Source organism: Fonsecaea multimorphosa, assembly GCF_000836435.1.
Source record: "Fonsecaea multimorphosa CBS 102226 unplaced genomic scaffold supercont1.20, whole genome shotgun sequence".
In the NCBI taxonomy this organism is placed as follows: domain Eukaryota; kingdom Fungi; phylum Ascomycota; class Eurotiomycetes; order Chaetothyriales; family Herpotrichiellaceae; genus Fonsecaea; species Fonsecaea multimorphosa.
Genome location: NW_015971654.1, coordinates 504,893 through 531,714, shown reverse-complemented (window position 1 = coordinate 531,714; position 26,822 = coordinate 504,893). Strand labels below are relative to the sequence as shown.

Below are 26,822 nucleotides of genomic sequence, written 5' to 3'. Positions count from 1 at the left end.
CCTCTCCTTCCCAATCTCTACCTCTCCTTCCCAATCTCTACCTCTCCTTCCCAGTCCCGCCCCTCAAATCCGCCACCAACTTGCCCATGACTTTGCCCTGCTTGATCCGGTCCAGCGCGTCATTGGTGTCCCGCAGGCCCACGACTTCCAGCTCTGGGACGACCTTGCCCGCCGCGAAGATCTGCAGGGCCTCCTTCATGTCGCGTTTCGTGCCGGTCTGGTTGGAGCGCACGAGCAGGTCTTTCCGCAGGAGTGGGCGCAGGGACATGCTGAATTGAGGCCGGGGTTTGGTGAGATTAGCAAAGAAGATGTATGGGAAAATGTGCATTGGGTTGGATATGGGAAAGTAAGAGTAGAAGTGAGGGCGTGCAGGGAGGGTTCTGGGGTTTTGTTTTGGGGAATTCTTCTTACTGTAAATTTCCAATTCCAATGGCCATTATCTGCGCGCCAAAGCTGGCATATTCTCCCGCGGCACTGGCATAGTCGGGTCAGCGAGATCTCCCAAGATTTGCCTGTATGTGAAAATGGAGGGGAGGAAACGTACTCGTAGGACGACTGATGCGGACTCAGAACAAGGACGTAATTCGCGCCGCCTCCAGTCTTGTCGACAATCGTCTCCACGAGACCCGGGCGTGTAAAGTCCACAAAGACGTCGGCTCCCATCTTTGCGCAGAACTGCTCCTTCTCCGGCGATCCTCCATCGATGGCAACGACTTTCAGCCCAATCGCCTTGGCGTACTGGATGGCTAGATGTCCCAGACCGCCGGCACCGCCGACTATCACGCACCATTTCCCTGCTTGAGGGCTCATGCGTTGTAGCGCCGCATACGCCGTGACTCCTGCGCATAGGATTGGGCAGACGCTCGGGAGTGAGACGCCCGACGGGACAGGAACCAGCTGTGAGGTTGGAAAGGCGATGTATCCTGCACCAGAGGTCAATAAGCGCTCAGCCTGCAAGGTCTGTTGACGGGTTAGGGGGTCTTCGCGTTGAAATGAAGACGACATACGTTGGAAAGTCCCGTCCCGATGCGCCCCGGTAATCTTTTGGTTGAAGCAATGATTCTCCGACCCTGCCTGGCAAGCCTGACACGTCCCGCAGACATAGCTCCTCCACGCGATGCCAACGACATCGCCGACCTTGAACCCGTCCAGCCCGTCTGTGCCCATGGCGACTATCCTCCCGACCCCTTCGTGGCCGCCCGTCAAGGGTCGGACGGGGTCTTTGGGCGCAGGGCCACCTCCATCCCTCGCGTAGACGTCGCCATGGCATACGCCACTGTACTCCAACTCCACGAGGGCGTCCTGGGCAGACGGCACAGGGATGGGGACGTCTTTGATCCTGTACGGCTCGCCGTATGCGCCGGCCAGAACTGCTGCTGGTGCAGTTTTGGGGAGATCGCCGCCCATCGAGCCCATCCTGATGCAGTGGGCTGTCCTGAAGTAAGACGACTGTTTTCTTTACAGATCCTGATATAGATTTTAGGTCTGTAGAAGCACAAGCAGCAGCTGCTGTAGCCGTTAAAAGGGGTCTATTCACACGTGACGTGGATGTTGGTAGAAACGGGCGTACTTTGATACCACGATCTTGAAGATTGGTGTTATGACCAGAAACAGTAATGCTTCTAGGACGTGCGAGTACAGAGCCTGATCCCTTCTTTCTCTGACTACTTACATCCTTCCTCTCTACCCATTGGAATGGATGTATTCGTGGACTCGTGAGCGAGCAATGTGGTGTTCAAGTCGAGCAGCCGAAATACCCGGTGACTCCCCGGTCGGCGGGACAGCCCCACCTCTGCTCTGGGACCCGGGGGTCATGTCGACATCGATTTCAAGGTCCGCGGCCGGGCAAAGACATATTTCTTTCTATGATGAGAAGTTGAGTAAGCTTATTTGGCGAAATCAGTCTTGAGGTCCGACGTGGTTAGAACTTTGCCCAGACCGCACTGCCGGCAGCATGGCTCCGCTGATGAGAGAAGCTCGAGGTGTTCATTGATTGCTGCAGAACGCGCACCAACCAAAGGCGAGCATTGCATAGACTTGTGTCGATCTCTTCATGATTTTGCTGTATTTGTGAACATTGCCAAAGAAAAAACGGGAGACCAGCAGACGGCGATGTCAGTAACAGGTTGAATCTCAGCCACGCGCCTTGCGGGGGTCAACTGGCAAATAAACATGCTTGGGAAACGCCTCCTAGCCATCCTAGATGGAGGGAAACCGGGCGATGTTGCTGTTCGAAAGCTTTGTCAGCTGTCCATCCTCTGCACTTCATTGTCGAAACAAGTGTAGGAGATTGAAGAGGCTGCTATGTTGAGCCCCTGGGAACTGGGCTGTCTTGGCGAGGCTGGATAGAAATAGGGGCTACATCTGCCACCTTTGTAGCTACCACAATCGCGCTTTCCAGCACAAATGGATGACGGGGAAATTGGCTATGAACTTGATATCAGAGACAGATGCCATTCACCGGGCTGTATCTTGAGGTGGCGTGGTAGGTCAATCTGTTATCAAGGCTAGTGTTAGGTAATGGGTAGAGCGAAAGGACGGTGGAGATGATTGTGCTGGTCGTGCCTGGAGTTTCACGGACAGTATGAAAATCGACCGAGTCTGGATAGGTACTTGTCATGCCACGAGCTCTGCTGCTCAAGGCTGCTCTAAACATCAGACCCAGCGGATGGCAGTCAGCCTTGCAGCCTTGTTCGTGGACACATTGTTGGGCCATGGCAATCACGACCCACCGCTGGGCTCCTTACCTGGTAAGCACTCGCTGACACTTACTCGGTACACCTTTACCATCTACCATGGCGCCTATACCACAGCATTACAACAATACAGTACGAGTCAGACTCACAACATCAAGAGGACTAGCGTGAGGCTAAAGGCTACCGGTACTCATCAGGCTTAAGCCGCGGCTGGCCAATAGTCTCCTGCCATACAATTTTAGGCATCAACCACCCTCAAAGCCTATTCTACCACTGGCTGCGGAAATGCCTGCGCGAGGCCTGGTTTCCTCTTCACTTCTTTGCTGTTATTTACCCTTCGAGTCCGCAATGTCATGATCTCCCTGTCTGGCCTTACTCTCGCACGACGGGTCTTGATTCTCGAGTGCTGGGTCAGCTCCAAGACAGTCTCCGTTCCAGCTTCGGAAATTCTGCAAGGCTGTGGTTACAGTGCGCTCCATGTGATACAGCAGAAGGAATGTACTGCCACCCTTCTGACCTCAATCATTTCAGAGAAAGGCACTCTGTCGATAGATCTATCTTTTCAGCTCGAATGCAATGTGAGGCGAGCGCGCCAGCTCAGCAAGGATGTCAGACCAATCACCAGCCTTGAGGTCTAATGCCACTGCTGCGACCCTTGGTACACTCCCTTCAGAGATCCTACAGCAGATCTTCTACGCCAGCACAACGCCGACCTTCTTCCAGCTCCTCCAAATCAACCGCCGATTCTTTCAACTGGCATCGCAAAGTCGAGAAATCATCCTCCACCACCTCCGCGAAGTTCCTGGCCTCAAGTTGGGCTTGGAGCACCATTCCGTCCCCACAGATCACCTGTTCCTCATCTTCCGGCAACGCGCCGCCTCACACCTCTATGGCGTCAACTTCACCGCGGATTGTCGGAGCTGGGTGCCGCCGCCCTCCAGCCATAGCGGCGCGAGGGACACCATCGATCCCCGGGCGTCATGCCTCGGCGTCGAGAGCGAGTGGGGGAACAACGTGTGTTTAGTCCTGAAGAACAGCCATCGAGTCCGGATGAACTGGCACCACGACTTGCCGGGGGAGATGATCGAGTCGCCTTACGCAGATGGCCGGGCGAAAATCATCCAGGTCGTACAGAAGAGCCACTACATCACCGTCTTGTATGCTTGGACTCCACCTGATGAGGATCCCGCTAATGACACGTCCCATCCCGAGCCGACGACGACGTTCAAGGCCTCTGTGAAAGAGGTGCTCGAAGACCGCACGGCCACACATCGGTCTTCCAAGTATGGCCGGCCTTCGTCGTCCAAACATAAACAATCCAAAGCTTCCTCCTCTCTTGCTCGTGTCCACTACCACCTCCTCCACTATGACATGTTCAGGAACGACCGTCCGCTCTTCTTCCCTATCCCGACACACAAGTCCATAGATGACAACACCCTGGTCCCCGTCCATCTCGCGGTCCATAACCGTCTGACTTGTGCCATTCTGTGGGATCTCCCAGACACCATGACTCCTTCGGAGGATGTTACAGTCTGTCTCTACACAGCCGACCACCTTCCGCGGGGCGAGGCGGGCGAATACAACGTCTGGGTTCTGTATCCTTATGACCGTCCAACGGCGATCTATCGGTCGTCGCGGTCGGGCGATCGAATAGTCGACTCTGCGAGGGGGAACTCAGACGACAACGACGTTGATGGGAGTGGAATCGCCTACACTGTCACCTCCGTGCACCAAATGCAGAACCGCTACGGCTTCGAATACGACCTCGGGCAGGATTTGCGTCTCGTGAACTTGCCCCAGCGACCGCGCGCCCTCGCATTCTTCCACGACGGCCGGCGCCTGTCTCTTTATGCCCCTGGGTCGGTCGTGCCATTCACGACCCTATTAGCCAACGACCGCACCCGCCGCCGCATTTTCAACCCCATGTCGTCTCACCCCATCTATCCGTCGACCATACACGCATTCAACAGGCTGTGTAGAAGCGTTCGTCACACAAGCACCACGTCCATCTTCGGCACACACTTCGCGCTCGGCTTGCCGTTCTTCAGTGCGCACGAAACTACCGCCTACCCATGCAACGCGGAGCCACAGGACCTCTTGATGCGCGACGGGGAATGTGTGAATCACATGCTGTGCCTGGGCACGGCGAATCTCCCGACGTTCTCGAGGTTCACTCAAAATGGTGTCGTCGTCAGGGAGATCGGCCCGCAGGTGCTCACGATTGTGCAGATCCGCAGGCGTGTCAACTACAATCTCTGTCCACATACGAGATCCACAGATCATTTGCCTCGTTTGCCCCGACCACCACGAAGGTACCGGGAGAGTCGACATTTGAATCATCACCTCTATCCCGATGCCGAACCCCATTCCGACATCACCGTGGGCCCGCCGGAGTACGAAGACGATGATGACGGCGACGACGACGTCGGCAATGTGGATCTCGACTTTGACCCTGAAGGGAACGCTTGGGTCGCCTCCGACCCAGAGGCCGAGAATTTGCATGGAACAGATCTGCGCGTCGCAGCGAGATTGTGGGGATGGGCGCCTCAACGCACCACGCTGACAGGACTCGATACCATAAGCATATCGCCCAGAGGGGAGCGCATCGCCGTCGCACAATGGGATCGAGTGCTTGTTTATGCGTTGGACCCGCGGGCGCTTTGCGACGAGGCGTGGGACGAGGACAGCGATAGTGACATCGCCATCAGCGAAGGGGAAAGCAGCCCGGAGAGCAGCAGCGAAAGTGAGAATGACGATCACGACGACCATGTAGTTCAGCATGCCCCCCCAATCCCCGAGCATTCACCGCCCGTTTCAAATCCTGCCCCGATCCCTTCAGCCTCAGCACCACCGAAAGCAGCGTCTTTCACCTCAAGCACATCTACCTTGCTCTCATTCGCAGACTTATTGTACTTCTATCCGCACACTAACGACGGCTGGCCTCTTGAACGGATCGTCGAGCTCCGTCCGATCGTGTTGAAGATGGATGGTGGTGCGGTGGTACGAAAGATGAGCTGGGCGTTAGGGAAGCCAGTCCGGATGGACGACGAGGAGGCCAATGATGCGGGAGAAATCTCTGGGAAATGGGAAGCGGCGGAAGGAGCAGCGGATGAAATGGAAGGCATCATGATGGTCAAGGAAACTGAAAACGAGCATGACGCTGGGAATGTAGCGAGCACCGACGACACAGCACGGCTGAATTCGCAACGACCAAATGCTGAAGGTGGGCGTTCTGACAACAGTAGAGCATCAGCAGATGTGGAGAATTTCCATCCATGCGACCGACAGCAGCCCCCCGAATCACTGCAGTGCCACAGCCAACCACTACCGAAATCGGATTTGCAGACTGATGCGTTTTCAAAGAATACATGCACCGCAGTCCCAGAGGTGGAGATGAGTACTATCTTCCATGAAATACCACCAGCACCCTTTTCGGATACCAAATTGATCGGACAGATCAAATATATTGCGCGTCCTACTGACCACCACAGTTCCACAAACAAAGTCGCCCTCGAGTCTCCTGAATCGACACCTTCACGTCCAGCAGTGCTTGACCCAGTCAAAGGCAAAGAAATTGAGATGATGGAGGCTTCAGCTGAAGGAAGAAGAGACGAGACCCATGATACGACAACAGATCATGAGCATGGAGCGTCTCCGGTTGCGGAGCCGTCCGAATCAGGAGAGTCGGAGCCGTGGTACAAGCGCAAAGGAAATCCACGGACGAGGGTTGCTGAGAATGAGTTAACCGTACTGACGGACAGAGGGTTACAAGTCTGGGATCTGAGTGTCTGGGGAAGAGGCAGGCGGATCCGGTGCGAGCTTCCATGCGACGATATTCTGTATTAGCTGCGACAGCAGATTCTGGAGTCCATTGAGTGTAAAGGGTTTGTTTCATGCCAAAGGTTGTATGAGCAGCTGGTGAGCTCGGAACATTGACATAGGCACATATCTCTCGCGTACAGCGTCAGCGGAGAAAGGGCAGTTGACCCGGTTGCTCTCAGCACTTGTCCATTGCTACGAGGCCGTTTCGAGGCGGGGTGGATTGGTCTAGTAATATCCCTGGCAGTGAAAAAAGAGAGCTTGCTGTCTAGCTGTCCGGATATCCCATAGCCAAATGTGTTTCCTTTCAGCAGTCTCGAATGACAGACCCAGTGTTGCCAAAGTGGAGGATGTCGGCCATAGATGTTCATTTCTCTGCTCCACCACCGCCAGTCATCAGGAGCATGGTACCGATCAAAAACACCCACCAGTACTTCTGGAAGAAGCTCTTCTCTTGTTGTTCTTCCTGCGGAACCTCTCTGCCTTCGGCATCGACCTGAGGTGCTTTCCGAGTTGCCAGAACAGGGGAGGCGCCTGCGCCTGAGGCGATAAGGTTGACTTTGATGGGTTCGTGAAGAGCTGCTGCTTTAGCTGCTTCTTCTCTCGCTTTCTTTGTATTTGGGACTGGAGGCGGGGGTGGTATCGGCCTTCCCTTTGCCTTGGCTCTAGCGACTTTTTTCCTGTAGCGCTCTTCTTCTGCGGACAAAGGGGGTGGTGAAAGGGCTGAGACCGAAGCAGACAAGACGGATCCATCGTCTGGAGATATCCAGAGGTCGATTTTCTGGTGGACATCGTCGCTGAACGTGTCGAGGGTGGTTACGGTAGAACTGCCGTTAGGTAAAAGGATCCGAAGCAGCTTCGACGAGGTAGGTTCGGGAGTGGTAGACTGAAGCGGCTCGAGAGAAGGAGGCGTCCATGAAGACAAAGCGTGCTTAGAAGTTTTCGGATCGTAGAAGATGGTGACCAGCGGTTTGACTGAAGGAGATCCGATCAATTCGTAGGACAGAGTGACCGACTTGGGCAGTTTGGAGGCCGCAGCATCGCTCGCAGCGCAGACAGTGCAGGCACAAACGGCAAGCAGCACCAGCAGGAAGCTGCGAAAGACCATCTTTGGCAGTTACGATACAACAAGCACTTCGGTGACGGTGATAGCAATTTCTCTTCGCTCACTTTCATTTTCCTCTCCGTTCAGTCCTGACCATCATCAACTCGCACCCATCCGACCCCATTTGTTGCAAAGGGAAACTAAAGCGAATACGAGGCGACACGAGGCTGTACAAATCCCCCCACGAAATCCACGATTTCTTCTCCTGTTTCCTCTTCAGTGAGTGAAAGATGTAGTCACCATGGACTTCCTCCAGGGCCTCCCTGGGCCTGGAGGCTCTGACTTCTGCTCCTTCACTGACATGGACTTTATAGATCTCTCAGATTCTGACGAGATGGCGACCAGCAACAACAAGCCCGAGACCACCAGCGACAAAGACAAACTTCATCCCGAGGTTCTCAAAAATCTCGAACTCCACCAGGGCTTCATGCGTCAAGCAATCGAGGTTGCCGAAGAAGCTCTTCGTGGAGGCGAAACTCCGGTCGCATGTGTTCTGGTCCATGAAGGCGAAGTCGTGGCGCGAGGCATGAATGACACCAACCGATCTCTCAACGGCACGCGGCACGCCGAGTTTCTCGCCATTGCACAGTTTCTCTCCAAGATGCCAGCCAGTAAACTCAAGGAGACGGATCTCTACGTCACGGTTGAACCATGCATTATGTGCGCTTCAGCCTTGAGGCAGTATGGTATACGCCGCGTCTTCTTTGGCTGTGGCAATGATCGATTTGGTGGAAATGGGAGCGTGCTGCCGGTTCATTCTGACAAGGGTCTTGAGGAGGGCTATCCAAGCTATGGAGGAATATTCAGAAAGGAAGCCATCATGTTGCTTCGTCGGTTCTACATCCAGGAAAACGAGAATGCGCCGAATCCGCGGGCCAAAGGCAATCGAGAGTTGAAGCAAGTCGTCTGAATGACGGGGAGAGCGGGCCACATTATCTGCTGAAGCGATGGGTCTGCTGGACGCGAAAAGGTGGCTGAACAGGTGGCGGGTCATACTCCTTCTCACCGTCCAAGACGGCCAAACCTGCCTTCAATTTGTATCATATTATCTTGCTGGAGGGCGGCAGACGAGGCTGTCGAAGGTGAGAAATGAAAACAGGAGCGCAGAAGTGTTTTGCGACTAGAGACCTGTCGTATGTACAAATGATACCGTCATTGACACAAAGTCCACAACTTTTCCACGCATAGTCTATGTCCTTATTTACTCAGCTGCGAAATGGCACATCACCATTCAGCTATTGAGGAGTCGCTGTGGGATAGTGAATTTTATGCAGAGTCAGGGGAGATCGCGGACTCGGGGCGCTGCGTTGCTTAGTCACGCGGAATTTCGGGCAGTGCGGCTTGCGCTCGTGTCACGTCCAATGAACCACAACAACCTTGGAATTGATGCGCTAACAACTTTTTTTGGGACCAGCACAACTCCTCGCCTCACTGCCTTACACCCTCACACCCTCACATTCAACTACCTTGACCTTGTCTATACCCTTTTCACAAAGAGCTCTTCTCTTTGCTTGAATCCTATTCTCCTACGAACCACACTCGACATTCAACCTGTTTGCCCCGAGTCAAACCCTGTCTCCCATTCCGTCGTTTGACAAATCGAGTCTCCTCGTCGCGTCTCCGACGAATCGACCATGTCCAGCACTCGTACCCGCAAGCCCGCAGCGGCAAAAGCAACCAAAAATACACCAGAGAAAGCCAAGTCTGTCAAGAAGGTGGAACCATCACGAAAGTCTACCACTGCCGGGATGAGCGGTGCCCGCGTTGCCGATGCGAAGAGAGCACCCAAAGCTTCCGCCAAAGACCCAGAAGCGACTGTAAAGAAGACGAGCAAGCGGAAGGCGGAAACGGAAGATGAGCATGAACCTCAAGCCAACGGCATCAAAAGAGCGCGAGTCACCAGGCCGGCCCCTGACGCTGACAAGCCTGAACTCGCCAAACGAATCACTGCCCCTGCCAAAAAACCAACCGCAGCGAAAAAGCCCAAGACAACAAAGGCAGAGATCAACCAGCCTCCGAGTGAGAAATTAAATGTCTACGTGTTTGGGGAAGGCTCTTCTGGGGAACTCGGCCTCGGAAGCGCCAAAGGCCAGACGGAGGTGAAGAGACCGCGATACAATCCCAACCTCAGCCCGGATACTGTCGGAGTGGTGGCCTTGTCAGTTGGTGGGATGCACACTGCGGCTCTGACCTATGACAACAAGATCCTGACCTGGGGCGTCAATGACCAGGGAGCTCTAGGTCGAGACACTGCTTGGGAAGGTGGTCTCCGTGATATCGATGAAGATGCTAGTGACTCTGACTCGGATAGCGGTTCGGAGACAGCTGTCAACCCCAGAGAATCCACACCGGGCGAAGTTGACCTTTCGGGTGTTCCTGAAGATGTCATCTTCACCCAAGTCGCCTGCACTGACAGTGCCACTTTTGCTCTCACGAACCAGGGCGACGTGTACGGATGGGGCACATTCCGCTCGAATGAAGGCATTTTTGGCTTTGACCCCACCACGCTGATACAGCTCCGACCGAAGCTGATCAAGGGCCTCAGCAAAATCACCCAACTTGCAACTGGTGCCAACCATGTCCTCGCCTTGCAGAACAATGGAGCCGTCTACTGCTGGGGTTCAGGACAGCAGAATCAATTGGGTCGAAGGATTCTGGAGCGAAGAGCGACGAACAGTTTGATACCGACGGCCATTGGCACACTCAAGAAGATCGAGTATGTTGGGGCAGGAGCCTACAATTCTTTTGCCGTGAAGTCGAATGGTGATGTCTATTCCTGGGGCCTGAATAATTTCGGCCAGACGGGCATTCCCAAGGAATTCGACGAGGCTGGCAATACAAAAGGCAACGACGTGCACATGCCTATCGTTGTTGATTCGCTTCGCGACAAGTTTGGCAAAGTCACATGTATTCAAGGAGGGTCTCATCACACCGTGGCCGTCACCGACAAACACGAACTGCTGGTCTGGGGACGAGTCGATGGAAACCAGTCGGGTCTGAAAGTCAAGGATCTTCCGGAAGACGATGTCGTGCGCGATTCAGCCGGCCACCCGAGGATTTTGATCGTGCCGACCCAAATCCCCCACATTGAGGCTCTCATGGCTGCTGCCGGGTCTGACCATTGCGTCGCGATTGACAAGAACGGCAAGGCGTACTCGTGGGGGTTCAGTACGACCTACCAGACGGGACAGGGCACTTCGGACGACGTGGAACTTGCGACCATGATCGACAACACGGCCGTCAGAGACAAGAAACTGATTTGGGCCGGTGCGGGCGGTCAATTCAGCGTGATTGCGGGTCTTCCGGCGGCGGCACCTTTAGTCAATGGTATCAATGGACATGCTGCGTGATGGGCAGGAGACATCGGTCTCAGGAGAGACATCCCAGGCGGCGAAGCTGGGAACCATTTTCGCTAAAGTTCTGTTCTACCACACGGCGTCTTGGGCCAGAAAAAGGGTTATTGCGATAAACACAAATTTCTTCGAGCGGCAAAAACACACAGAGACACAAATTTCTCAGACAAAGTTCAAGTTTCTTGGGGATTCTTTCGTATGGCGGCATCAAGGCATTACATTCTGTGTACCAACAGTAATCATTCAGGCCTAGTGAATTGGGAGGAGGGTGGGAGAAGGTTGAAGGTGGTCTTATCTTGCTCGGCAAACGCGAGACGCATGGAATCGTTTTTCGCCGCAGAGACTGCCGGTGGATGAGTTGGTACGGTGGTTGGAGGGGCTGATCTCAGGTCTTGCTTGCAGGTGTACAGGGACGAAGCGCCACAGGTTCTTTGATGGACAATTGTATTTTAGTTTTACGGGCGCGACGAGTGCTCGGGGTCACACAAGCAGCATTTTCTTCCGGGCTTTGTCGTTGCGCGCATCGGGATGGATGGGATGGGACAGCCAACAACAGGATAGAGACGTGGAGTACAAAAGATTGGAATTCAATCCAGGTAACCTTTTCTTTTCTCCTTCGCTTCTTACGCTGGCCTCTCCGTCTCGCCTTTGCTACCTCTTCTACTCCCCTACCTAGTCAGACGTCTCCTGCTGTGCTGCCATGCCCCCTGGCTGGCCCCTTTCCAGCGTTAGGTGTTGTATCCCTCGGCAATCTCAACCGACCAAAGCCCGACAGCGGCGCCCCTCATCTCCATCTCATCGCGATATCGACATCCCATGCCCCTCACCTTCCTCCCCTCCTTTCTCTTCCATTACCCTTGATATGCCGAGCTTCAGAGAACAATAATGGGAGCGGCTTTCTCGGGCAGTGGGCCGTATTGCAACGGTTTTTGGCGCTTTTTCTCCAAATTTTCTTCTGGGTTTCCCGTGGCTGTTCGGTTCTGGGGTATATAGTTCTAGGGTAATAGTGAGAACAAACAGCATCATTATCTCAAGCAAAAGTCCCCTCTCTGAAAGACGTCTTTTTTTGCCATATACCTTTTCATATTTATATAGGGTAAAAGAGGGTATACTAAGAGAGACTCAACCACGAAAAAGATATCATCATGTCCGGAGGTCCACCCGTGCCGTTCTCATCGCTCCCACTCAACAAGTCCAATGCGGCGACGCGGCTCAATGCGTGGGGCGCGCACGGCGAGACGGACGAGCTGGGGTTTTTGAACCGACAGACGCCCGAGACGGTGGTGGCGGCGGCGGCGTCGGAGATCAAGACCGGGGTGCGAGTCGGGCTGGACGCGCCGCTGGACTTCCAGGGCCAGAAGCCGCTGTTCGGGCGGCAGGTGTTTGTCAAGGACGTGTACCAGAAGAAACCGCGGATCGTGCACGACGACACGTGGGCGTTCAACACGCAGAGTTCGACGCAGTGGGACGGGCTGCGCCACTTTGGGTACCAAAAGGCCGGGCTGTTTTACAACGACACCACGGTCGAGGACATCGCGGGCGTGTCGGCCAAGGGGGCCCAAAACCCAAACATCCTGGGCATTCACAAGGCCGTGGAACGGGGCGGGGTGATGGGCCGGGGCATTCTGGTGGATTTCCGGCGGTGGCTGGACGAAGGGCCCGGCAGGGACGTTGTGGGCGGGGAGTTCAAGCAGTTCCACACGTCGGCCATCAAGTTCGAGTGGATCCTCGAGACGCTCAAGTGGCAGAACAACACGGCGCCGCGCTTTGGAGACATCCTGATCGTGCGCTCGGGCTTCTTCAAGTCGTACTACGACATGGTCGCCACGCCCGAGGGCGAGGCCGAGATCCAGCGCCTGACCTCCATGTCCCCGCCCGGGCTGGGCGGCGTCGAGCAGTCGGACGAGGTCCTCAACTGGATCTGGGATCACTTCTCGGCCGTCGCGAGCGACCACCCCAGCTTCGAGCGTTGGCCCTCCCCCTTCGACTGGAGCATGCACGAGGTCCTCCTCGCCGGCTGGGGCTGCAATATCGGCGAGCTGCTCGACCTCGAGGCCCTCAGCAAGGAGTGCGCCCGCCAGGGCCGCTGGAGCTTCTTTGTAGCCAGTGTTCCCTGCTACGTCCCCGGCGGCGTTGCCAGTCCGGTCAACGGCGTGGCTATTTTTTGAAACGACGACTGTGCAGGATGTTGGGGGGGGGGGTGTGGGCGGTGAGGAATGGAAAGGAGGAGAGGGCTTGGTTGGCGATGGTGTTGAAGGAAATGGGTGTTTGGGGGAGGGAAAGGAGTGCAGATCGAATCACGTCAAGGGGTTAGTGTGTACGCAAAAGGAATACATGTAAGACATGGCACCACGGGCAGAGCAAGCATAGGGGGAAGGGGCCTCGAGAGAGACGACCAGAAAGCGAAGGAGTCGAGCTGTAACAGGCGGTTGCAGAACTCGTCCATCCTGGACTGCAAGGGTGTGATGTAAGGATGGTAGCGTGTAGGTCAGTAGCTCACCAGATCTATATCGACAAGGACATTCTGGACGATCTGGACAAAATTGATCATGAGTACAATTACAGAGTACTGATAAGTAATGTTACACGCAGCCGACTAGACCAACCCAACAAGACTGCAGTCAGCAACAAGAAAAGAAAAGGCCGTCCAAGCAGAAAGTCGTCCACCCATTAATCCTCGACCTGGGAGATGTTCTGCCCCCGTTCCGCTGCTGATGCTGCTGTTGTTTCATTCTCGACATGTCATGAACTAAAGTCGACACAAAAGGCCCGCCATGCAATTAATTCCAAAATTTCCTCACATGTTTCCAGTCCCAAAAGTGAAAAGAGGCAAGCAATGGGGGAGGGGGACGTTAACAGGCCGCTGGTCGGGGGCTTCCTGCCATTGGTGCCCAAGCATGTTCCAAACAGCTCAGTGTACTGCCGTCGAACCCTGCATGGCAGTATCCAACATTCTTCCAATGTAGTGTGAACCCTTACCTACCAGGTGAGAGGAGGTTGACGCTGCTGAGGCTCTCACACAGAGTTCCTCCTTTCGAGCCATTCCATTAGCATCCGGTGCTTGTGGTCCTCGTAGTTCTGATGGGAGTTTGCTGGCTTTGTGTCGGCTCTCATATATGTCTTGTTGGGACGGCCAAACTGCATCCCAAATGTAGATGGTGACTGGCCGTGGTATAGATCTGCCTGTGGCGTCATTGGGCACTTTGGAGGCTCTTCGGGAGGCGAAAGGTAGTCCTCGACTTTTGCCTCATTCATAGCAGATCCAGGGTGAGTCTGATGAGGGCCGTAGATGCGGTGGCGGAGTTCCCTCCACGGTGGGAATGGGGGAAAGTGAGGTTTGGAGCCCGAGGACTCGGAGTGAGAGCGGACTGGGCTCAAGGGATAGTGTGGACTGAATGTCTTTGGGAACGGAGCTTCTTGTCCTGGTGTTGGATTTGGTGATTCGGTTTGAGTGCCTTCTGAAACCATGGTGGCGACAGAGGCTGTGGTGACTGTAGAGGTAGTAGTTGGTTTCACCGCGTGGATGACGGGAGAAAATTGAGGCTCTCCCGGTAAGATGCCAGGCTGTTCTCTGTTGTCTGGTATGTTTGTGAGAGGGTGGCAGTCTGGAGGAGTAACTATGACGGGAATCTCAACCATTTGTGGTATATCTGGGGTTGTTGCATTTTATCTTTATCGCGTCCTCCGATGGTCGACGCCAGCGGCAGGCTTAATGTTTTTATACCTCAGGGGATGAGCAAGCATGATTGGAGAGAGACATTTTTGCCCGGCTGCGTATGCCGCTAGAGAAGTAGCTGGACGGCAATGGATGGGAAAGAGAACGGATACACATCCATTTCACGAGACAAATGCGCGGTGAAACTCCCGAACCACACGGGCTGCGTATAAACATTGGACGAAGAGGGAAGCACAGCCTCCCAAAAGACTGGATCACTTGATTGCCGAATGCCGCGTCGTCGGGGGGTCGAGGCCCCGATGAGCATTCTTGATGAATGAGGCCACGACATGTACAGTAAGACAACGCCTGTGGTAAAGCAGACGTTGGCCGGTTTGAGGGCGGGGGCAAACACTCACACCATCAGCAGGTTCCCGATAGGCCACTATGCAGGCTCCGAGGGAAACCCTCGAAGTCTAAACATCAGATGACTGCAACAAACCGTGGAGATGATACCGAACCCTCGGGTTCAGATGCTGGAGTGGAAACAGCGCGGGAGAGAGGTGCAAATCCGGGGTATTCGGGGTTCCAGATGAAATTGGCGCAAAGTCGTTGATAGAAGAAGCTGAAAGAGGATCGTCACGAAAACATGAGTCAGGGACGGGAGGTACATAGTAAAGTTTCGAAATGCGGCCATTTCATCATGTTGCACAGACATTATACAAGTGGGAGCGAGTGGCAGGTGGTGGTGATGGACGAGACGAAAAGTCGGGTGACTGGTGGTGATACCATGAGCGACGGGGAATTCGGCGATGAGACAAGACAACTTCTGGTCGTATTCGATAACGAAAGGCAAGTCAAAACATGACACAGGCAAACAAGCTGCGCGCATTTGCTTGAAATGCGCGTGAGTGGAAAAGGAAAAGCCAAAAAGGGGCCTGGAGTGAGTCCATCACACCACCACTGCCAATGCCTCTGTAATGCGGCGGGTCCCGGTAGCCTGAGCAAAGACGATCCCGAATCACTCTCGTCAGTTTGGTTGCGGGCCTGAGCAGTATCGGTATCGCGAATTACTCACCATTTGGATGCTACAGAGAGATAGCGAGTTGTTGAGGGAGACTCCGAACATAAAAATGGACAAAGGAACTCGTCTCTTCTCACAGAAATACATCACAATCAACAAACTCATTTGTCGACTGCATCCCTTGAGCAATACCAACAACAACACCACCACCACCACCAAATCTAAACCAAGATGATGTCCCACACAGCACCGGTATGTCAGCAGCCTCCCCCGTCTAATCCGAGGAAACTCCTTTCCCATCGAAATCCAATGAAATACTGTATACATGTTGTGGCTGACCCATGGCGCCTAACAGAGCACCGCGGTAGAACATGTCGAGAATGTGTCGGCGTCGATGGAAGCCAACAACCCAGACTATGTGCCCATCGACAATGAGACCGATTACAGCGATTTCCTGTACCTAGCGCCACCGCTGTCGACCGAGTTCCTGCCCCTTCAACCCACCACCACCGACAAGGCTGCTGTGCGGCCCATGGTGAAAAAGTCCAAAGTCCGGCCGTCAGAGACCTTCAACACGGGCACCACACCTCCCCCGACCACCCCGGCCAAGGAGAAGCCCTACGCAGAGGCGACCTTCCCGCCGGTCCTTCCGGCCGACGAGATGGCTGCCAAGGCCGCCGAGCGACGAGAGCGCAGACCCAGCTTCGTCGAAGTCACGCCCGTCAAGGTCCAGCACGAGCACGAAAAGCACAATGACGCACACGGCCACCACGCCCAGAGAAGGCGGTCCTCGCACGAGTCGGGGCCCATGGGCTGGTGGCCCGAGGACGACGCCAAGGCGCAGCACGAGTGGGTGGAGCAGAACGAGGAAGAGGATGTCATCGAGGAGGACGTCTGGAGTGATGCATTCTACGAGTAAAAATGCCCCCGAGTTCCTTTTATCGTCCTCCTCCTCCCCTTCCCACCCTGCCGCCAGATCGGTGTTTCAGAGGCTTATTCGACGTCGTTGAATTTTTCTCTTCGGTCCAAAAAGATTGGCACCGGATTTGCTTGATCTAGGCCAAAGAGCAGGATTGAAGCGGACTTGAGAAAAGAGCGAGAGGTTCAAGGGTGGTGAGGGCAGGGAAATCTTTTCATGTAACAACTGTATATACATACCACCAGGGTTTTCGGGTTTTGACGTCTGCTCACGTATTGACGAAAATGCAACAAAGCTATTCACAATCCCCTTCTGCCTTACACTGCCACTGTGCAAAAGGACCTAAAAGAATCCACAGGGAGAAGGAAGTAGGAGAAGAGGAATTTGGTGTTCCACTATCGTCTTCCCTGGACCCCTACCCCTATCTCGTCAGAGCCTTATAAACTTGCCCAGCGATTTAGAATTAGAGGCTCGCTACATCTATGTGCTGACACGAAACCTGGACCTTTGTACCCCCACATCGCGATGTCAAGGTGGGAGATCAGAGAGCAGAAGAAGAAGATTGTTCAACTAAACGAGAAAACGATATACTTAGTACACATTATCTCTCCTTTTCCCCTCCCGGGGGCCGAAAAAGGAAAAAGCGCCCCCGAGTGCCAGGTTCGACTGTTGGTTCCAATAGTAACAAATAATAGTACACAGATTGTCCCTTACATCTCTGGAGCTCGGTTCCCTCTCATTCTTTCCTGGCCCCTCATACACACCTTTAGGAAGTGGAATGTAATCTGTTCTTCCGAGACACTCCTAATGAGCGCCCAGCCCAGCATCGTCGTCGTCAAACGTCATCATACTCTCCAAACTCGCCGCACAAGACGGATGCAATCCTCCAGTCCATCTCAGGAAGCGCCTCGACAATGTCACTTGGGTGATGACGACGCCGCGCCGGGAGGCTCTGGCTGCGGCTCCGGCCTTTGATTCAGCTGCTGACGGCGGTGGGAAGCGAAGTGAAGTGGATGGGCACATGGATGTGCTTGGCCTCGCCGTGCTCCATGATCTTGGGCACCACGATCCTCAGCAGGCCGGCGTCGAGCTTGGCGTGCGTCTTGTCGCGATCGACGTCGACGGGGAAGTTGAAGGCCCGGATCATCTCGCCGACCTGCCGCTCGTGCACCGTCAGGTGAGGTTCGTGCTTCTTGGAGGCATGTTCCTCAGCCGCTTTGGCCTTTGGCGCCTCCTCGCCCTCTGGCGGCGGCGGCGGTGCTGCAGCAGGAGTAGCTTCAGCAGCGACTGTTGTCTCGCCATTCGTAGGCGCAGCGGGCGTGGGAGTTGGAGCTGTGACTTCTGGTGGAGGACCAGGCTCCTCAACCAACTCCCCTTCCGGAATGTCGGGCCGATGAGTCTTGCTTGTCAGCAGCAGCGTGCGGTTCGATGTCCAGCGCAGACGCAGTTCCGTGTGGTCCTTGATGCCTGGCAATTCGACCTCCAAGTAGAAGTTGCTCAGGGTCTCGCGCACATCGGTCTTTGGTTGATGGATGTCGTCGTCTCTGTCATGGAACTTGGTGTACACCTTGTGTGCCACGTATGGAACTGGGATGTGGTGCAGGTGATGCCCAGGTTCTGGGTAGGTGTGGGAGATGTGTGTTGTTGGGTAAGGATCAATGTCGGATGTGATGTAAAACCAGCCAGCCATTTTTGTTATACAATCACGGTTGTGTGGCTTCGACTTCAAGTTGATGTTTCTGTAGGAATGAGTTTTCAGATTTTAATTTGACCTGGGTGTACTTCTTGACTCCATCATCGAGAGGCAGACTGATGTATATGTCTTCCAAAGTTGCATGCTTCCCTCTCCCCCCAAAAGCGCAGTCCAGTCATGTGCCCATCACTGCACAATCCCATGCTTTGTGCCAATTTTTCCTGGTCATCGCCTGAAGCATCGAGAAGCCTCACCCTGTGATCAGGGCAGCGCTGTAGATGCACTGTCATGCGATCTAGAGACCAAAGGGACCAACGCTGCAATTCATCGGCAAAACATCGCTCGGTCGCGTGATCACGTTTCGAGGTATTGTGGTGTGATGTTGCATAGCCATGTCTCGGCAGTAAAGTCAGCACGTTCCCTCAATAATGGGTGTGCATATCACCCCCGAACACGTGGACCTGGATCCTCTAGACACCTGGACGGTAAGGCTTCTTCCATCCAGAGAGGCGAGCTACGCGTAGGAGAGCTCCGCCCTGGATCCTCGCGAAGATCTCGACCGCTTGTACCGTCCCACTTGAGGGCTTATGGCCTTAACCATAGGTGCTTAGGCAGGCAGAGGTGCATGCACTTACCAAGGTAAACCTGCATTGAAGCTCCCAGCTGGCCGTGCTGTCCTAGCTTGGTCTCAATTGAGATCTGCGCGGTCATACCACTTGTTTTATGCCTCAAGCCTCAGCAAAATCCAACCCGAGCAAGGTCGAGCACAGCAATCAACAATGTAACTTTCAATCCATATTTATATAGTGCCGCCAGCCTGCGCCTGTCCATGCGTGCTGTTTTCACCCATCAGACCTCGAAAGACATTTACAACACAAAGACCCAAACGGAAAGCTAGAGATTGATATTTTGTTCCTCCCATCCGAGCAAAATGCTTCGAACATCGATCCCAAGAAGCTGTATGACCAGAATCCGAACTCCTCAGTTTTGCCAATCGTTTGTCACGGCACGGCCAAACTGGAGTGAAGGCGACACTGGAGCAATACGGCCAGGCGGGGTTGCTGTGAGGTAAGCCTCTGCCACTACAGGCGATTGAAGCCAAAAAGGCCCTTCACTGACTCGGAGATTTGCTAGTGACCCATTCAATCGCCGGGAACAAGTCTTGGAGAACATGTATTTCAAGCAACACGAAATAGAAAAGTGAGTGGGCGTCCTCCATCTTTCCCTGGTTCTTCAGATCAATGTCTTACAACCGCCGTGTACAGTATTCGGAAATTGAGAGAAAAGCTCGCTGCCCAGCGGAAACATCTAGACGAAGTGGAGATTCATCTCAACGAAATGGAGGCAGCCGCACTCAAAGAAGCACAAGCAAAAGTGGGTGCGGCAGCAGAGCAAAGGCTGTAATGGGCGAGGGCAACCCGCAGAACTCGGCGTTGAAGGAGTTTTGTTTCCAAAAAGCGGAACGGTCACCACAAGTCTGGTCGAATCAGACCTTGGAGTTCTCGACGCTACGAGATTTGGCATAGCGTCTGTAATCGTACATATTTGACCAATGAATATAATATTTGTATCCAGTATCGGATCTTGGAAAAGAAAAAAGTACTTGCTCCTTTGAGTCACCATAGCTGGGAACGTGAGATGTTCAAGGTAAGCTACTGGCACGCTCGGAGCGTCGATGCATGGTAGAGAGGTCGTACTGCAAGGTGGTTGCATGAGGATGAGAGTTGTGGAGAGGGTAGAGCGAGCAATAGCGGGCAGAACGTGGTCTGTGACCCGATTCCGAGAGTCACACCATCGCTGTCAGAGCATAATTCGGTTCCAAGGAAGCTGCGCCAATTCTCCCAAGGGTGATTTGTTGTGTGTTCTTTCTTCCTGGTGGTCAACTGGTCATTCGACAGAAAGTTTAGGCATTCCCTGCCCCCGAGGCCGCTCGTGTGGCTGGATCTGCGTTGCAATCCACTCGTCCTGTCGAAGGCTAGAACCTTGCAGCTGAAGACTGAGATGAGACTCGCCCGTATTGATGCTCAAAACACTCAATTCTCCAGGGTTCAATTAGGTAATCCCATGAGCCGAAAGCAACCGTTTTCGACGACCATCACGCCACGATCTGTTGGGAGGTTGAATCAATGGCGTGCCTGTCGGTTGAGGACGCAGTGGATGAATATATCATATTTGACGCCGGACCTCTGTGACTCTCGTGGTCCAACAGAAACCAAAGATTCATAACATAGGTATCATCAGGTTAGACGGTGGAAAGCTTCACCACACCATACCCACAACACAAAGAACAATGGCCAGCAAAGTGAACGGCAACGGCAACGGCGTCGAAGACGAAAACCTCTACCACATCATCTTCAGCATCTCTAACATCCCCAAAGACCCGAACCTTGCAGTCGAGAAACTGCGGGTCTGCGGTACCTACACAGACCTGCCGACAGCCAAAGCGGAGGCACACAAGACTCTCTTCGAGGCAGGCTACGAACGAGAATGGTTCACCGAATACGATACCAATGAGAAAGACTTTGAAACCCATCATATAAAGAGAAAAACCGGTCTTAATGTCTTTGCAAAAGCGGGCGACGGCACTACCTTCCGTGTGAGCGTAGCAACCACACCCAACACCGAACACTTCGAGAGCAACCCAGAAGATCACAAAGTGCATGGCGATCTGTATCATGTGGTACAAACCACAGTCTTGTATGACGAAGACGATAGTGGCGAAGCCCGGGAGTCAATTGTGGAAGGCTCGTTTAGAAAGTACGAGGATGCCAGGAAATTCGCCAGCACGGTTCTCCTAGCACCTGAAGACGGCGTGACAAAGGAGTCATATGCAGAGTACGATGAAGCAGGCCCAACAGAGAAGGATTGCGGATACGGCGAGAATGTGGTGGTGCATGCGGTTGGCGGCAACGGCGAGAATCTGTTAATCAGTGTTTTGAAGGGCCAGGAGATGGAATCGGTTAGGCTGGCAGAGGCAGCGATGAGAATTCGCTCGTTCAATTAAGAGGGACATTGTAGGATTACCAAAGCCAATGTCGACAGGCAGGAAACAATATGGAAAGTGACAACGCTGTACAGAAATCAGGATCCAAATAATTCATGACCTCCAAACATCTAGAGAACCAGAACCATAATTAGCTCTATCCAGCGGAACGCAATTCAAAGAAGACGAGAGTACCGAAGGAACAAAATGAGTAGAAGCAGATCTCAGGGGTCCGGCAAGGATCAATATTGCCCCGATGACCCGAGCAGATTTCGTCTTCAAGCTGGGCCAGGTATTGAGTACTAGGTACTTAATTAGGTATATTGTTCGGATACCCCGGAGATGGGTGGCACCCCCGGAAGATCCCGCTAGGGGCCCTAGGGGCATCCTGCTAGGGGCTCTTTTAGTCATGACGACCCTGAAGGTCACCGGAGTGGTGGGCACCGAAGTGCCAAGAATCTGGGTGAAGACTCTTCCAGCGCCTTTCATAGTGTATCGGTCAGATCACACCACCGCCATCACCACCTCCATCCCACCGTCTACCTAGGAACCGAGCCTAATGCACACCCGTTGTACCTCCTTGTATGCCTGTTGTCGTCATCGATCTGCTAAAGAAGGCGCCTAGAATCAGACCGACGCATCGTACCATCCGAAAGTCTCGCGCGTGGGCGAGTCACTAAGGCACATCACATGGCGCTCTCCATGGCAAGACTGTTGTGTGACTTTGAGGCTCCAGTCTGCCAAACCTCAATTTCGGATTCTCACATTTCTCGCTCCATCGCACAGTTTCTTTCTGCGACCATGCTTCTCCCTCGGATGACAGTCTCCTTCTATTTCTTTGGTGTATTTGTACAACGCGATTGTATTCTGTTCAGCTCGTTCAGCCCCCAGAGCTTGACTGGCTAGACATATTTTGTCCTTTGACCTTTCTTTGAATCCACATCCTATAACGAGTTACAAATCATGTACATCCCCAGACAGCAATTCCTCACCGAGGCCGACATCTGGCCTCAAAGTACCGAGAACGTCCTCCAGTCCAATGCCTCGGTCGCTGCGTACCCTGGAATGCCCACAGATCTCCAACCTCCCTACAGAAACAATCCGGATGTCCACAGTATTGCGGTGTTTATACAAATAACATGGATGCTATGGTTTTTGCTGATACTGTTGATGATGTGGTGAGCGGCATCCAGATCCAACATTGTAAAAACCTGATTTAACTCAGAGACAAGTCGCGCTCTCTACGACAGATTCGGCGGCTCCGGAGACGAACAATCGGATACCGAATCAGACATCACAGAAGCAGGCTGGCGGATCGAGGACTCCAGCCTGCCCGCTACATCGGTAGCCTCACAACATCGGAAGAGGTTAAAGAAGCTCGAACAAGTCGCTCCGGCCCAATCGCTGCTACACTGGAGAGCCGAGAAATCAGTGGAACACGTTCAGACCTTTGCAACGCTTTCCACGACCCTCTGTTGATACGTCCATTGGCCCCCTTGCTGACCAGTGTATGACTGACATCCACAGCACTGCCATTTGCTTGGAGTCTCTCGAAGAGACCGATATGATTCGCGAACTCCGATGCGGCCATGTCTACCACGCCAATTGTCTGAGCCTTTGGGTTGAACGGGGCCATCATGACTGCCCCTTGTGCAAGTACGATATGCTGGGATTGATGAAAAGCTTTTTGAAACCCCATCCCGACGACAACGATGCTGCAATGACTGCCCCCAATCAAGAAGTTGGCCAACCCTCCGAGGAAGTGCGTTTCTTCTTCCCCATGCCGAGTCGTTTTCGATGATGACTGACGAGCACAGATTCATAGCGATCATGGCGCTGTCTACGGAACCGCGACGAATGATTCGACATCTGAAACGTGAGAACGTGGCACACACAACTCGGACTTTCCGTCTGGCCATAAAGCGGGGTGACAACTCTCCAGATTATTCTCGAAACAGCAAGCTACGCTGGCCGAGATACCACGATTACCCTGCAGAAATTTATACATCAAATCCCGCTCAGCAACCGAGATCGAGGACAATACTACATTTTGTAGTACTAGGGCCAGCCGACGCCCCAGCAGCCGTCCTGCCTCGGAGGACCTTTCATCTCAGAGACGCCAGTTCGGACTGGACCAACCTTGAATCGATCGTCACTAGGCTTTCAGAAATGCCTGGCCAGCACCGATCGAATGAAGTGGAGCTGGCCCACGGGTATCCCGCAAAAACGACGGACTTTTGACGCAACGGAGCAAGAATCTCCTATGCGCCTGTCGTTCGGATGGCACGGCCTTCCGCTTGTAAGGAGAGAAAGTCCCGAGGAAGAGTCGACGAGATAGGTGCTTTTCCCAAGCATCAGCCAGGATCGATTAGACCTGCAGCAGATCTTCAGCTAATTTGTGGGGTTATATTTACAATGTTGCCGCTGGAGGTGGCCGTACATCATATCTGACCTCCATTCCAAGAGGTCGAGGAAGACCAGATGATCCGGCACGAGGAACCTTGCGCGAGAACTTTTCAAGAAGCATTCGTAACTTCATCCACCATCCTTCTAAATTCCCTCTGTCTCTCGCACTGCTCCAGGAAGACCTTATACTTTACGTCCAGCAGCCGTTTGATGCTGTTGTCCTCGATGGGCCGCACCACCTTGCCGGGCTTACTCATTCTGTCCATGATACTCCACAGATCCTCGGTCTTGCCATTTGCGTCGGCACTCGCGGCCTTGGCCCCCAACATGGCCGCGCCGTGGCACACGGCGGCGTGGACGTAGCGAGGGATCAAGACAGGCATGTCGCAGGCGGTGGCGATGAGCGACATGAGGATGTCGTTCTGGCACTGGCTTCCGGACATGAAGATGGAGTTGATCTTGTGGCCGGCCTTGTTCATGGTCGAGATGATCTGCAGGGTCTGCAGGGCAATGAACTCCATGGTGCCGTAGTAATACAAGGCCAGGCCGTCGAGGGATTTGTCGCTGGACAGGCCGACGACGGAGCCGGACATGGTGGGATCGGCGATGGGCGAGCGGTTGCCGAACAGGTCGCCGTAGAAGAAGAAGTGGCGGCCCAGATAGCTCACGCTCGGGGCGTCCGCCTTCTCCTTCATGTCCAGCAGGTGCTGGTTCAGAAAGTCGTAGACGTTGCTGTTGGTCGACTCGGCCCGCGATAACGCCTGGTTGTACGCCGGGTGCGTCTCCAGCACGTGCTTGAGCAACTCGCCCGTAGCTGATTGCCCGCCCTCGGCCATCCAATAGTTCGGAATCACCGCGTCCCTGTACGGCCCCCACACGCCCGGCACGAACACGGGGTCTTTGCTCATCACAAGATGGCAGGTGGACGTCCCTGCGACGGCTGCCAGACGAGTAAAAGCCTGCGACTGGTCGTTCGCAGGGGCTTCTTGGGAAAGGTGGTCCGGCGAGAGTTGGACTTTGGCGCCGACGGTGCCGATCCAGCCTGCGTAGGCGTCGATGACGCCGCTGCCTACCGCGATGCCGGCGGGCAGGCCGAGATCTGCAGCGGCGCGCGGACAGAGATGGCCGGCCAGTTCGCCTGCGGAGAGGTATTCGCCGTTCTGTTCAGAGATAAGGGAAAGATGTTAGCCCGTTGTAGCGGAAGACAAGTAGAAGGAAAAGGGGCCATATGTAAAGCGAGTGGAGTCCCCCTCCCCATCCTGCTGCGCAGAGAAGAGAAAGCAAAAATTGGGCCTTGTGAAGAAAAGGGATTGTTAAAGAAACAGGCTCACCACCCCGTTGACGCCGCCCATTCTCTTGAAATTGTCCTCGGCCAGATCCTCGAGGCCAATCTCCTTCAAAAAGTCCTCCTGCCAGCCCTTGACGCTGCCGTCGACGCCCACGGGCACGTAGCCCTGCTTGCAGACGACGGAGCAGAAGCTTCGTTTTTCGTTGCCCGTGGCGATGTGCTCGAGGGCGTCGGTCAGGTCGTAGAACTTGCACCGGTCAAACAGCTCCTTGGGCATGTTGTTCTTGAGCCACAGGACCTTTGGGATCTCCATCTCGATGGACATGGTGCCGCCGACGTAGCGGAGCAGGTTGTGCTTTGTGGCGTTGATCTTTTTGGTCTCGTCGACGGGGCGGTGGTCCAGCCACAGGACGACGTTGTGGTCGTTTTGTGTCGAGTCGAAGCTGGGCCCCGTCACCGAGACGGGCTCATCCGTGTCGTGCGTGAAGACGGCCAGCGAGCAGGTCGCGTCGAATCCGATGCCTCGGATCGAGTGCGGGTCGATGTTCCCTTGGGTCATGGCCCGGTGGACGGACAGGCAGATGCAGCGCCAGATGTCGGTGGTGGATTGTTCCTATTCCCACGGGATCGAACTTGGTCAGAGAACCATGACATGGAGAGATTGGGGGGAGATAGAGGTTTCTAGTCCGATCGAGCGACTCCTTACATAGTATCCCGTCTGAGGTTGCCAGAGGCCAATGTTCTCCGAGGACAGGCCAACAATGTCCCCGGCCTCGTTGATGATACAGGCCCTGGCACTGCCCGTGCCGACGTCGATGCCAATGTAATGGTTCATCTGGACATGGACCTCGTTCCGCGAGTCCACCGAGCCTTGTCGCGTGGGCGTCCGGATCCCGCTATTGGGACCTGGACGGAAAGGGAACGGGCCTGAAGAAGCCATGGCTGACGGGTTGGACCTACGAGCGAGAAACTGGACCGGGGGAAGGAGAGAGTAAAAAGAAAAGAGAGAAGAGAAGCAAGCAAGGGAAATTGAAAAGAAGTGCCTGTAGCCAAAAGACCTAAAGGAAAAGAGCAAGCAGCAATACCTAACTTCTCTGAAAAAGATAAAAAATCAATTGAAGACCGATGACCCCGGTGGTGAGGGGAGTTTACCATATTCAGCAAAGCCGATCAAACGAGAATGTTAATTGCCCCTCGTACCTAGATGGACGGCAATGAAGTCATTTCTGTAGATCTGGCGGTGCTGGCACGTTTGTTGAGGCTGCAGGGTCGAAAGGCCCCTAGTACGTGTGGCCCTAGCTGTGGCGGGGAGGGCGACCGGAACCCTTCCTAGTCTGGGTATGGCAACCCGGTAAACGGAGCCATGGGAGAGAGGCTCAGGGAGTCAGGGGCCACGGTGGAAGTCCCCATTATTGGAGCCTTGGAGGGGTGAAAACTGGTGGGATGGGAAATCGAATCCAATCCATGGGGGGGGGGGCGAGGAGGGGCGACGTGGCCCCTTATATGTGTCTCCGGGCTGGTTATTATCTAAGTACCTAGATACCTACCTAGGTAGGTAGGTACCTAGATACCTCGTCATCTAGAATTGCCCAGTGTGTGGCTGGTAATACTCACAGCTAACTCTACCGAGTACCTCGTACTTGTAGTAACCTCATGAGCCCTGGGTGAATCAATCAATCAAACCCAAGGTCTTCTGTCCTTGCTTTCAATGTAGCACTGTTGGTATCAACCATTCCTCTCAAACACTGCGACAGCACAAGTGCCGCACAGCTTTATCGCCACAATGGCACATCCGGCGAGGCAATCATGGCTCAGCCAGCTCACTAATATATACAGGATAAAAGGAGAGAATGAAAAACAAGCAGAGGTTCTCCAGGACTG

General features: G+C 54.1%; 13 protein-coding genes across 13 annotated transcripts; 8 read left to right on the top strand and 5 right to left on the bottom strand.

Moving 5' to 3' along the window:
- Positions 1-37: 37 nt before the first annotated feature.
- Positions 38-1,416, bottom strand: Z520_08799 (uncharacterized protein; the record flags this gene model as incomplete). The annotated part of the gene is made up of 4 exons (XM_016779295.1): positions 38-380; positions 412-474; positions 545-923; positions 1,008-1,416. 4 exons carry the CDS (start codon positions 1,414-1,416, stop codon positions 38-40), a joined length of 1,194 nt encoding a protein of 397 aa, XP_016629802.1.
- A 1,886-nt stretch (positions 1,417-3,302) lies between these two features.
- Positions 3,303-6,542, top strand: Z520_08798 (uncharacterized protein; the record flags this gene model as incomplete). Its single annotated transcript, XM_016779294.1, has 1 exon — positions 3,303-6,542. One exon carries the CDS (start codon positions 3,303-3,305, stop codon positions 6,540-6,542), a length of 3,240 nt encoding a protein of 1,079 aa, XP_016629801.1.
- Positions 6,543-6,882: 340 nt separating this feature from the next.
- On the bottom strand, positions 6,883-7,623 carry Z520_08797 (uncharacterized protein; the record flags this gene model as incomplete). The annotated part of the gene is made up of 1 exon (XM_016779293.1): positions 6,883-7,623. One exon carries the CDS (start codon positions 7,621-7,623, stop codon positions 6,883-6,885), a length of 741 nt encoding a protein of 246 aa, XP_016629800.1.
- Positions 7,624-7,861: 238 nt separating this feature from the next.
- Z520_08796 (uncharacterized protein) lies at positions 7,862-8,530 on the top strand (the record flags this gene model as incomplete). The annotated part of the gene is made up of 1 exon (XM_016779292.1): positions 7,862-8,530. One exon carries the CDS (start codon positions 7,862-7,864, stop codon positions 8,528-8,530), a length of 669 nt encoding a protein of 222 aa, XP_016629799.1.
- A 724-nt stretch (positions 8,531-9,254) lies between these two features.
- On the top strand, positions 9,255-10,970 carry Z520_08795 (uncharacterized protein; the record flags this gene model as incomplete). The annotated part of the gene is made up of 1 exon (XM_016779291.1): positions 9,255-10,970. The coding sequence occupies one exon, from the start codon at positions 9,255-9,257 to the stop codon at positions 10,968-10,970; it is 1,716 nt and encodes a 571-aa protein (XP_016629798.1).
- A 1,148-nt stretch (positions 10,971-12,118) lies between these two features.
- On the top strand, positions 12,119-13,141 carry Z520_08794 (uncharacterized protein; the record flags this gene model as incomplete). The annotated part of the gene is made up of 1 exon (XM_016779290.1): positions 12,119-13,141. One exon carries the CDS (start codon positions 12,119-12,121, stop codon positions 13,139-13,141), a length of 1,023 nt encoding a protein of 340 aa, XP_016629797.1.
- An 847-nt stretch (positions 13,142-13,988) lies between these two features.
- On the bottom strand, positions 13,989-14,441 carry Z520_08793 (uncharacterized protein; the record flags this gene model as incomplete). The annotated part of the gene is made up of 1 exon (XM_016779289.1): positions 13,989-14,441. One exon carries the CDS (start codon positions 14,439-14,441, stop codon positions 13,989-13,991), a length of 453 nt encoding a protein of 150 aa, XP_016629796.1.
- A 1,442-nt stretch (positions 14,442-15,883) lies between these two features.
- On the top strand, positions 15,884-16,571 carry Z520_08792 (uncharacterized protein; the record flags this gene model as incomplete). Its single annotated transcript, XM_016779288.1, has 2 exons — positions 15,884-15,904; positions 16,008-16,571. The coding sequence occupies 2 exons, from the start codon at positions 15,884-15,886 to the stop codon at positions 16,569-16,571; spliced, it is 585 nt and encodes a 194-aa protein (XP_016629795.1).
- A 976-nt stretch (positions 16,572-17,547) lies between these two features.
- On the bottom strand, positions 17,548-18,261 carry Z520_08791 (uncharacterized protein; the record flags this gene model as incomplete). Its single annotated transcript, XM_016779287.1, has 1 exon — positions 17,548-18,261. The coding sequence occupies one exon, from the start codon at positions 18,259-18,261 to the stop codon at positions 17,548-17,550; it is 714 nt and encodes a 237-aa protein (XP_016629794.1).
- A 934-nt stretch (positions 18,262-19,195) lies between these two features.
- On the top strand, positions 19,196-19,668 carry Z520_08790 (uncharacterized protein; the record flags this gene model as incomplete). Its single annotated transcript, XM_016779286.1, has 3 exons — positions 19,196-19,332; positions 19,399-19,464; positions 19,530-19,668. 3 exons carry the CDS (start codon positions 19,196-19,198, stop codon positions 19,666-19,668), a joined length of 342 nt encoding a protein of 113 aa, XP_016629793.1.
- An 886-nt stretch (positions 19,669-20,554) lies between these two features.
- Z520_08789 (uncharacterized protein) lies at positions 20,555-21,268 on the top strand (the record flags this gene model as incomplete). Its single annotated transcript, XM_016779285.1, has 1 exon — positions 20,555-21,268. The coding sequence occupies one exon, from the start codon at positions 20,555-20,557 to the stop codon at positions 21,266-21,268; it is 714 nt and encodes a 237-aa protein (XP_016629792.1).
- Positions 21,269-22,210: 942 nt separating this feature from the next.
- Positions 22,211-22,726, top strand: Z520_08788 (uncharacterized protein; the record flags this gene model as incomplete). Its single annotated transcript, XM_016779284.1, has 2 exons — positions 22,211-22,425; positions 22,480-22,726. The coding sequence occupies 2 exons, from the start codon at positions 22,211-22,213 to the stop codon at positions 22,724-22,726; spliced, it is 462 nt and encodes a 153-aa protein (XP_016629791.1).
- Positions 22,727-23,763: 1,037 nt separating this feature from the next.
- Positions 23,764-25,881, bottom strand: Z520_08787 (uncharacterized protein; the record flags this gene model as incomplete). Its single annotated transcript, XM_016779283.1, has 3 exons — positions 23,764-24,813; positions 24,985-25,554; positions 25,648-25,881. 3 exons carry the CDS (start codon positions 25,879-25,881, stop codon positions 23,764-23,766), a joined length of 1,854 nt encoding a protein of 617 aa, XP_016629790.1.
- Positions 25,882-26,822: the final 941 nt, after the last annotated feature.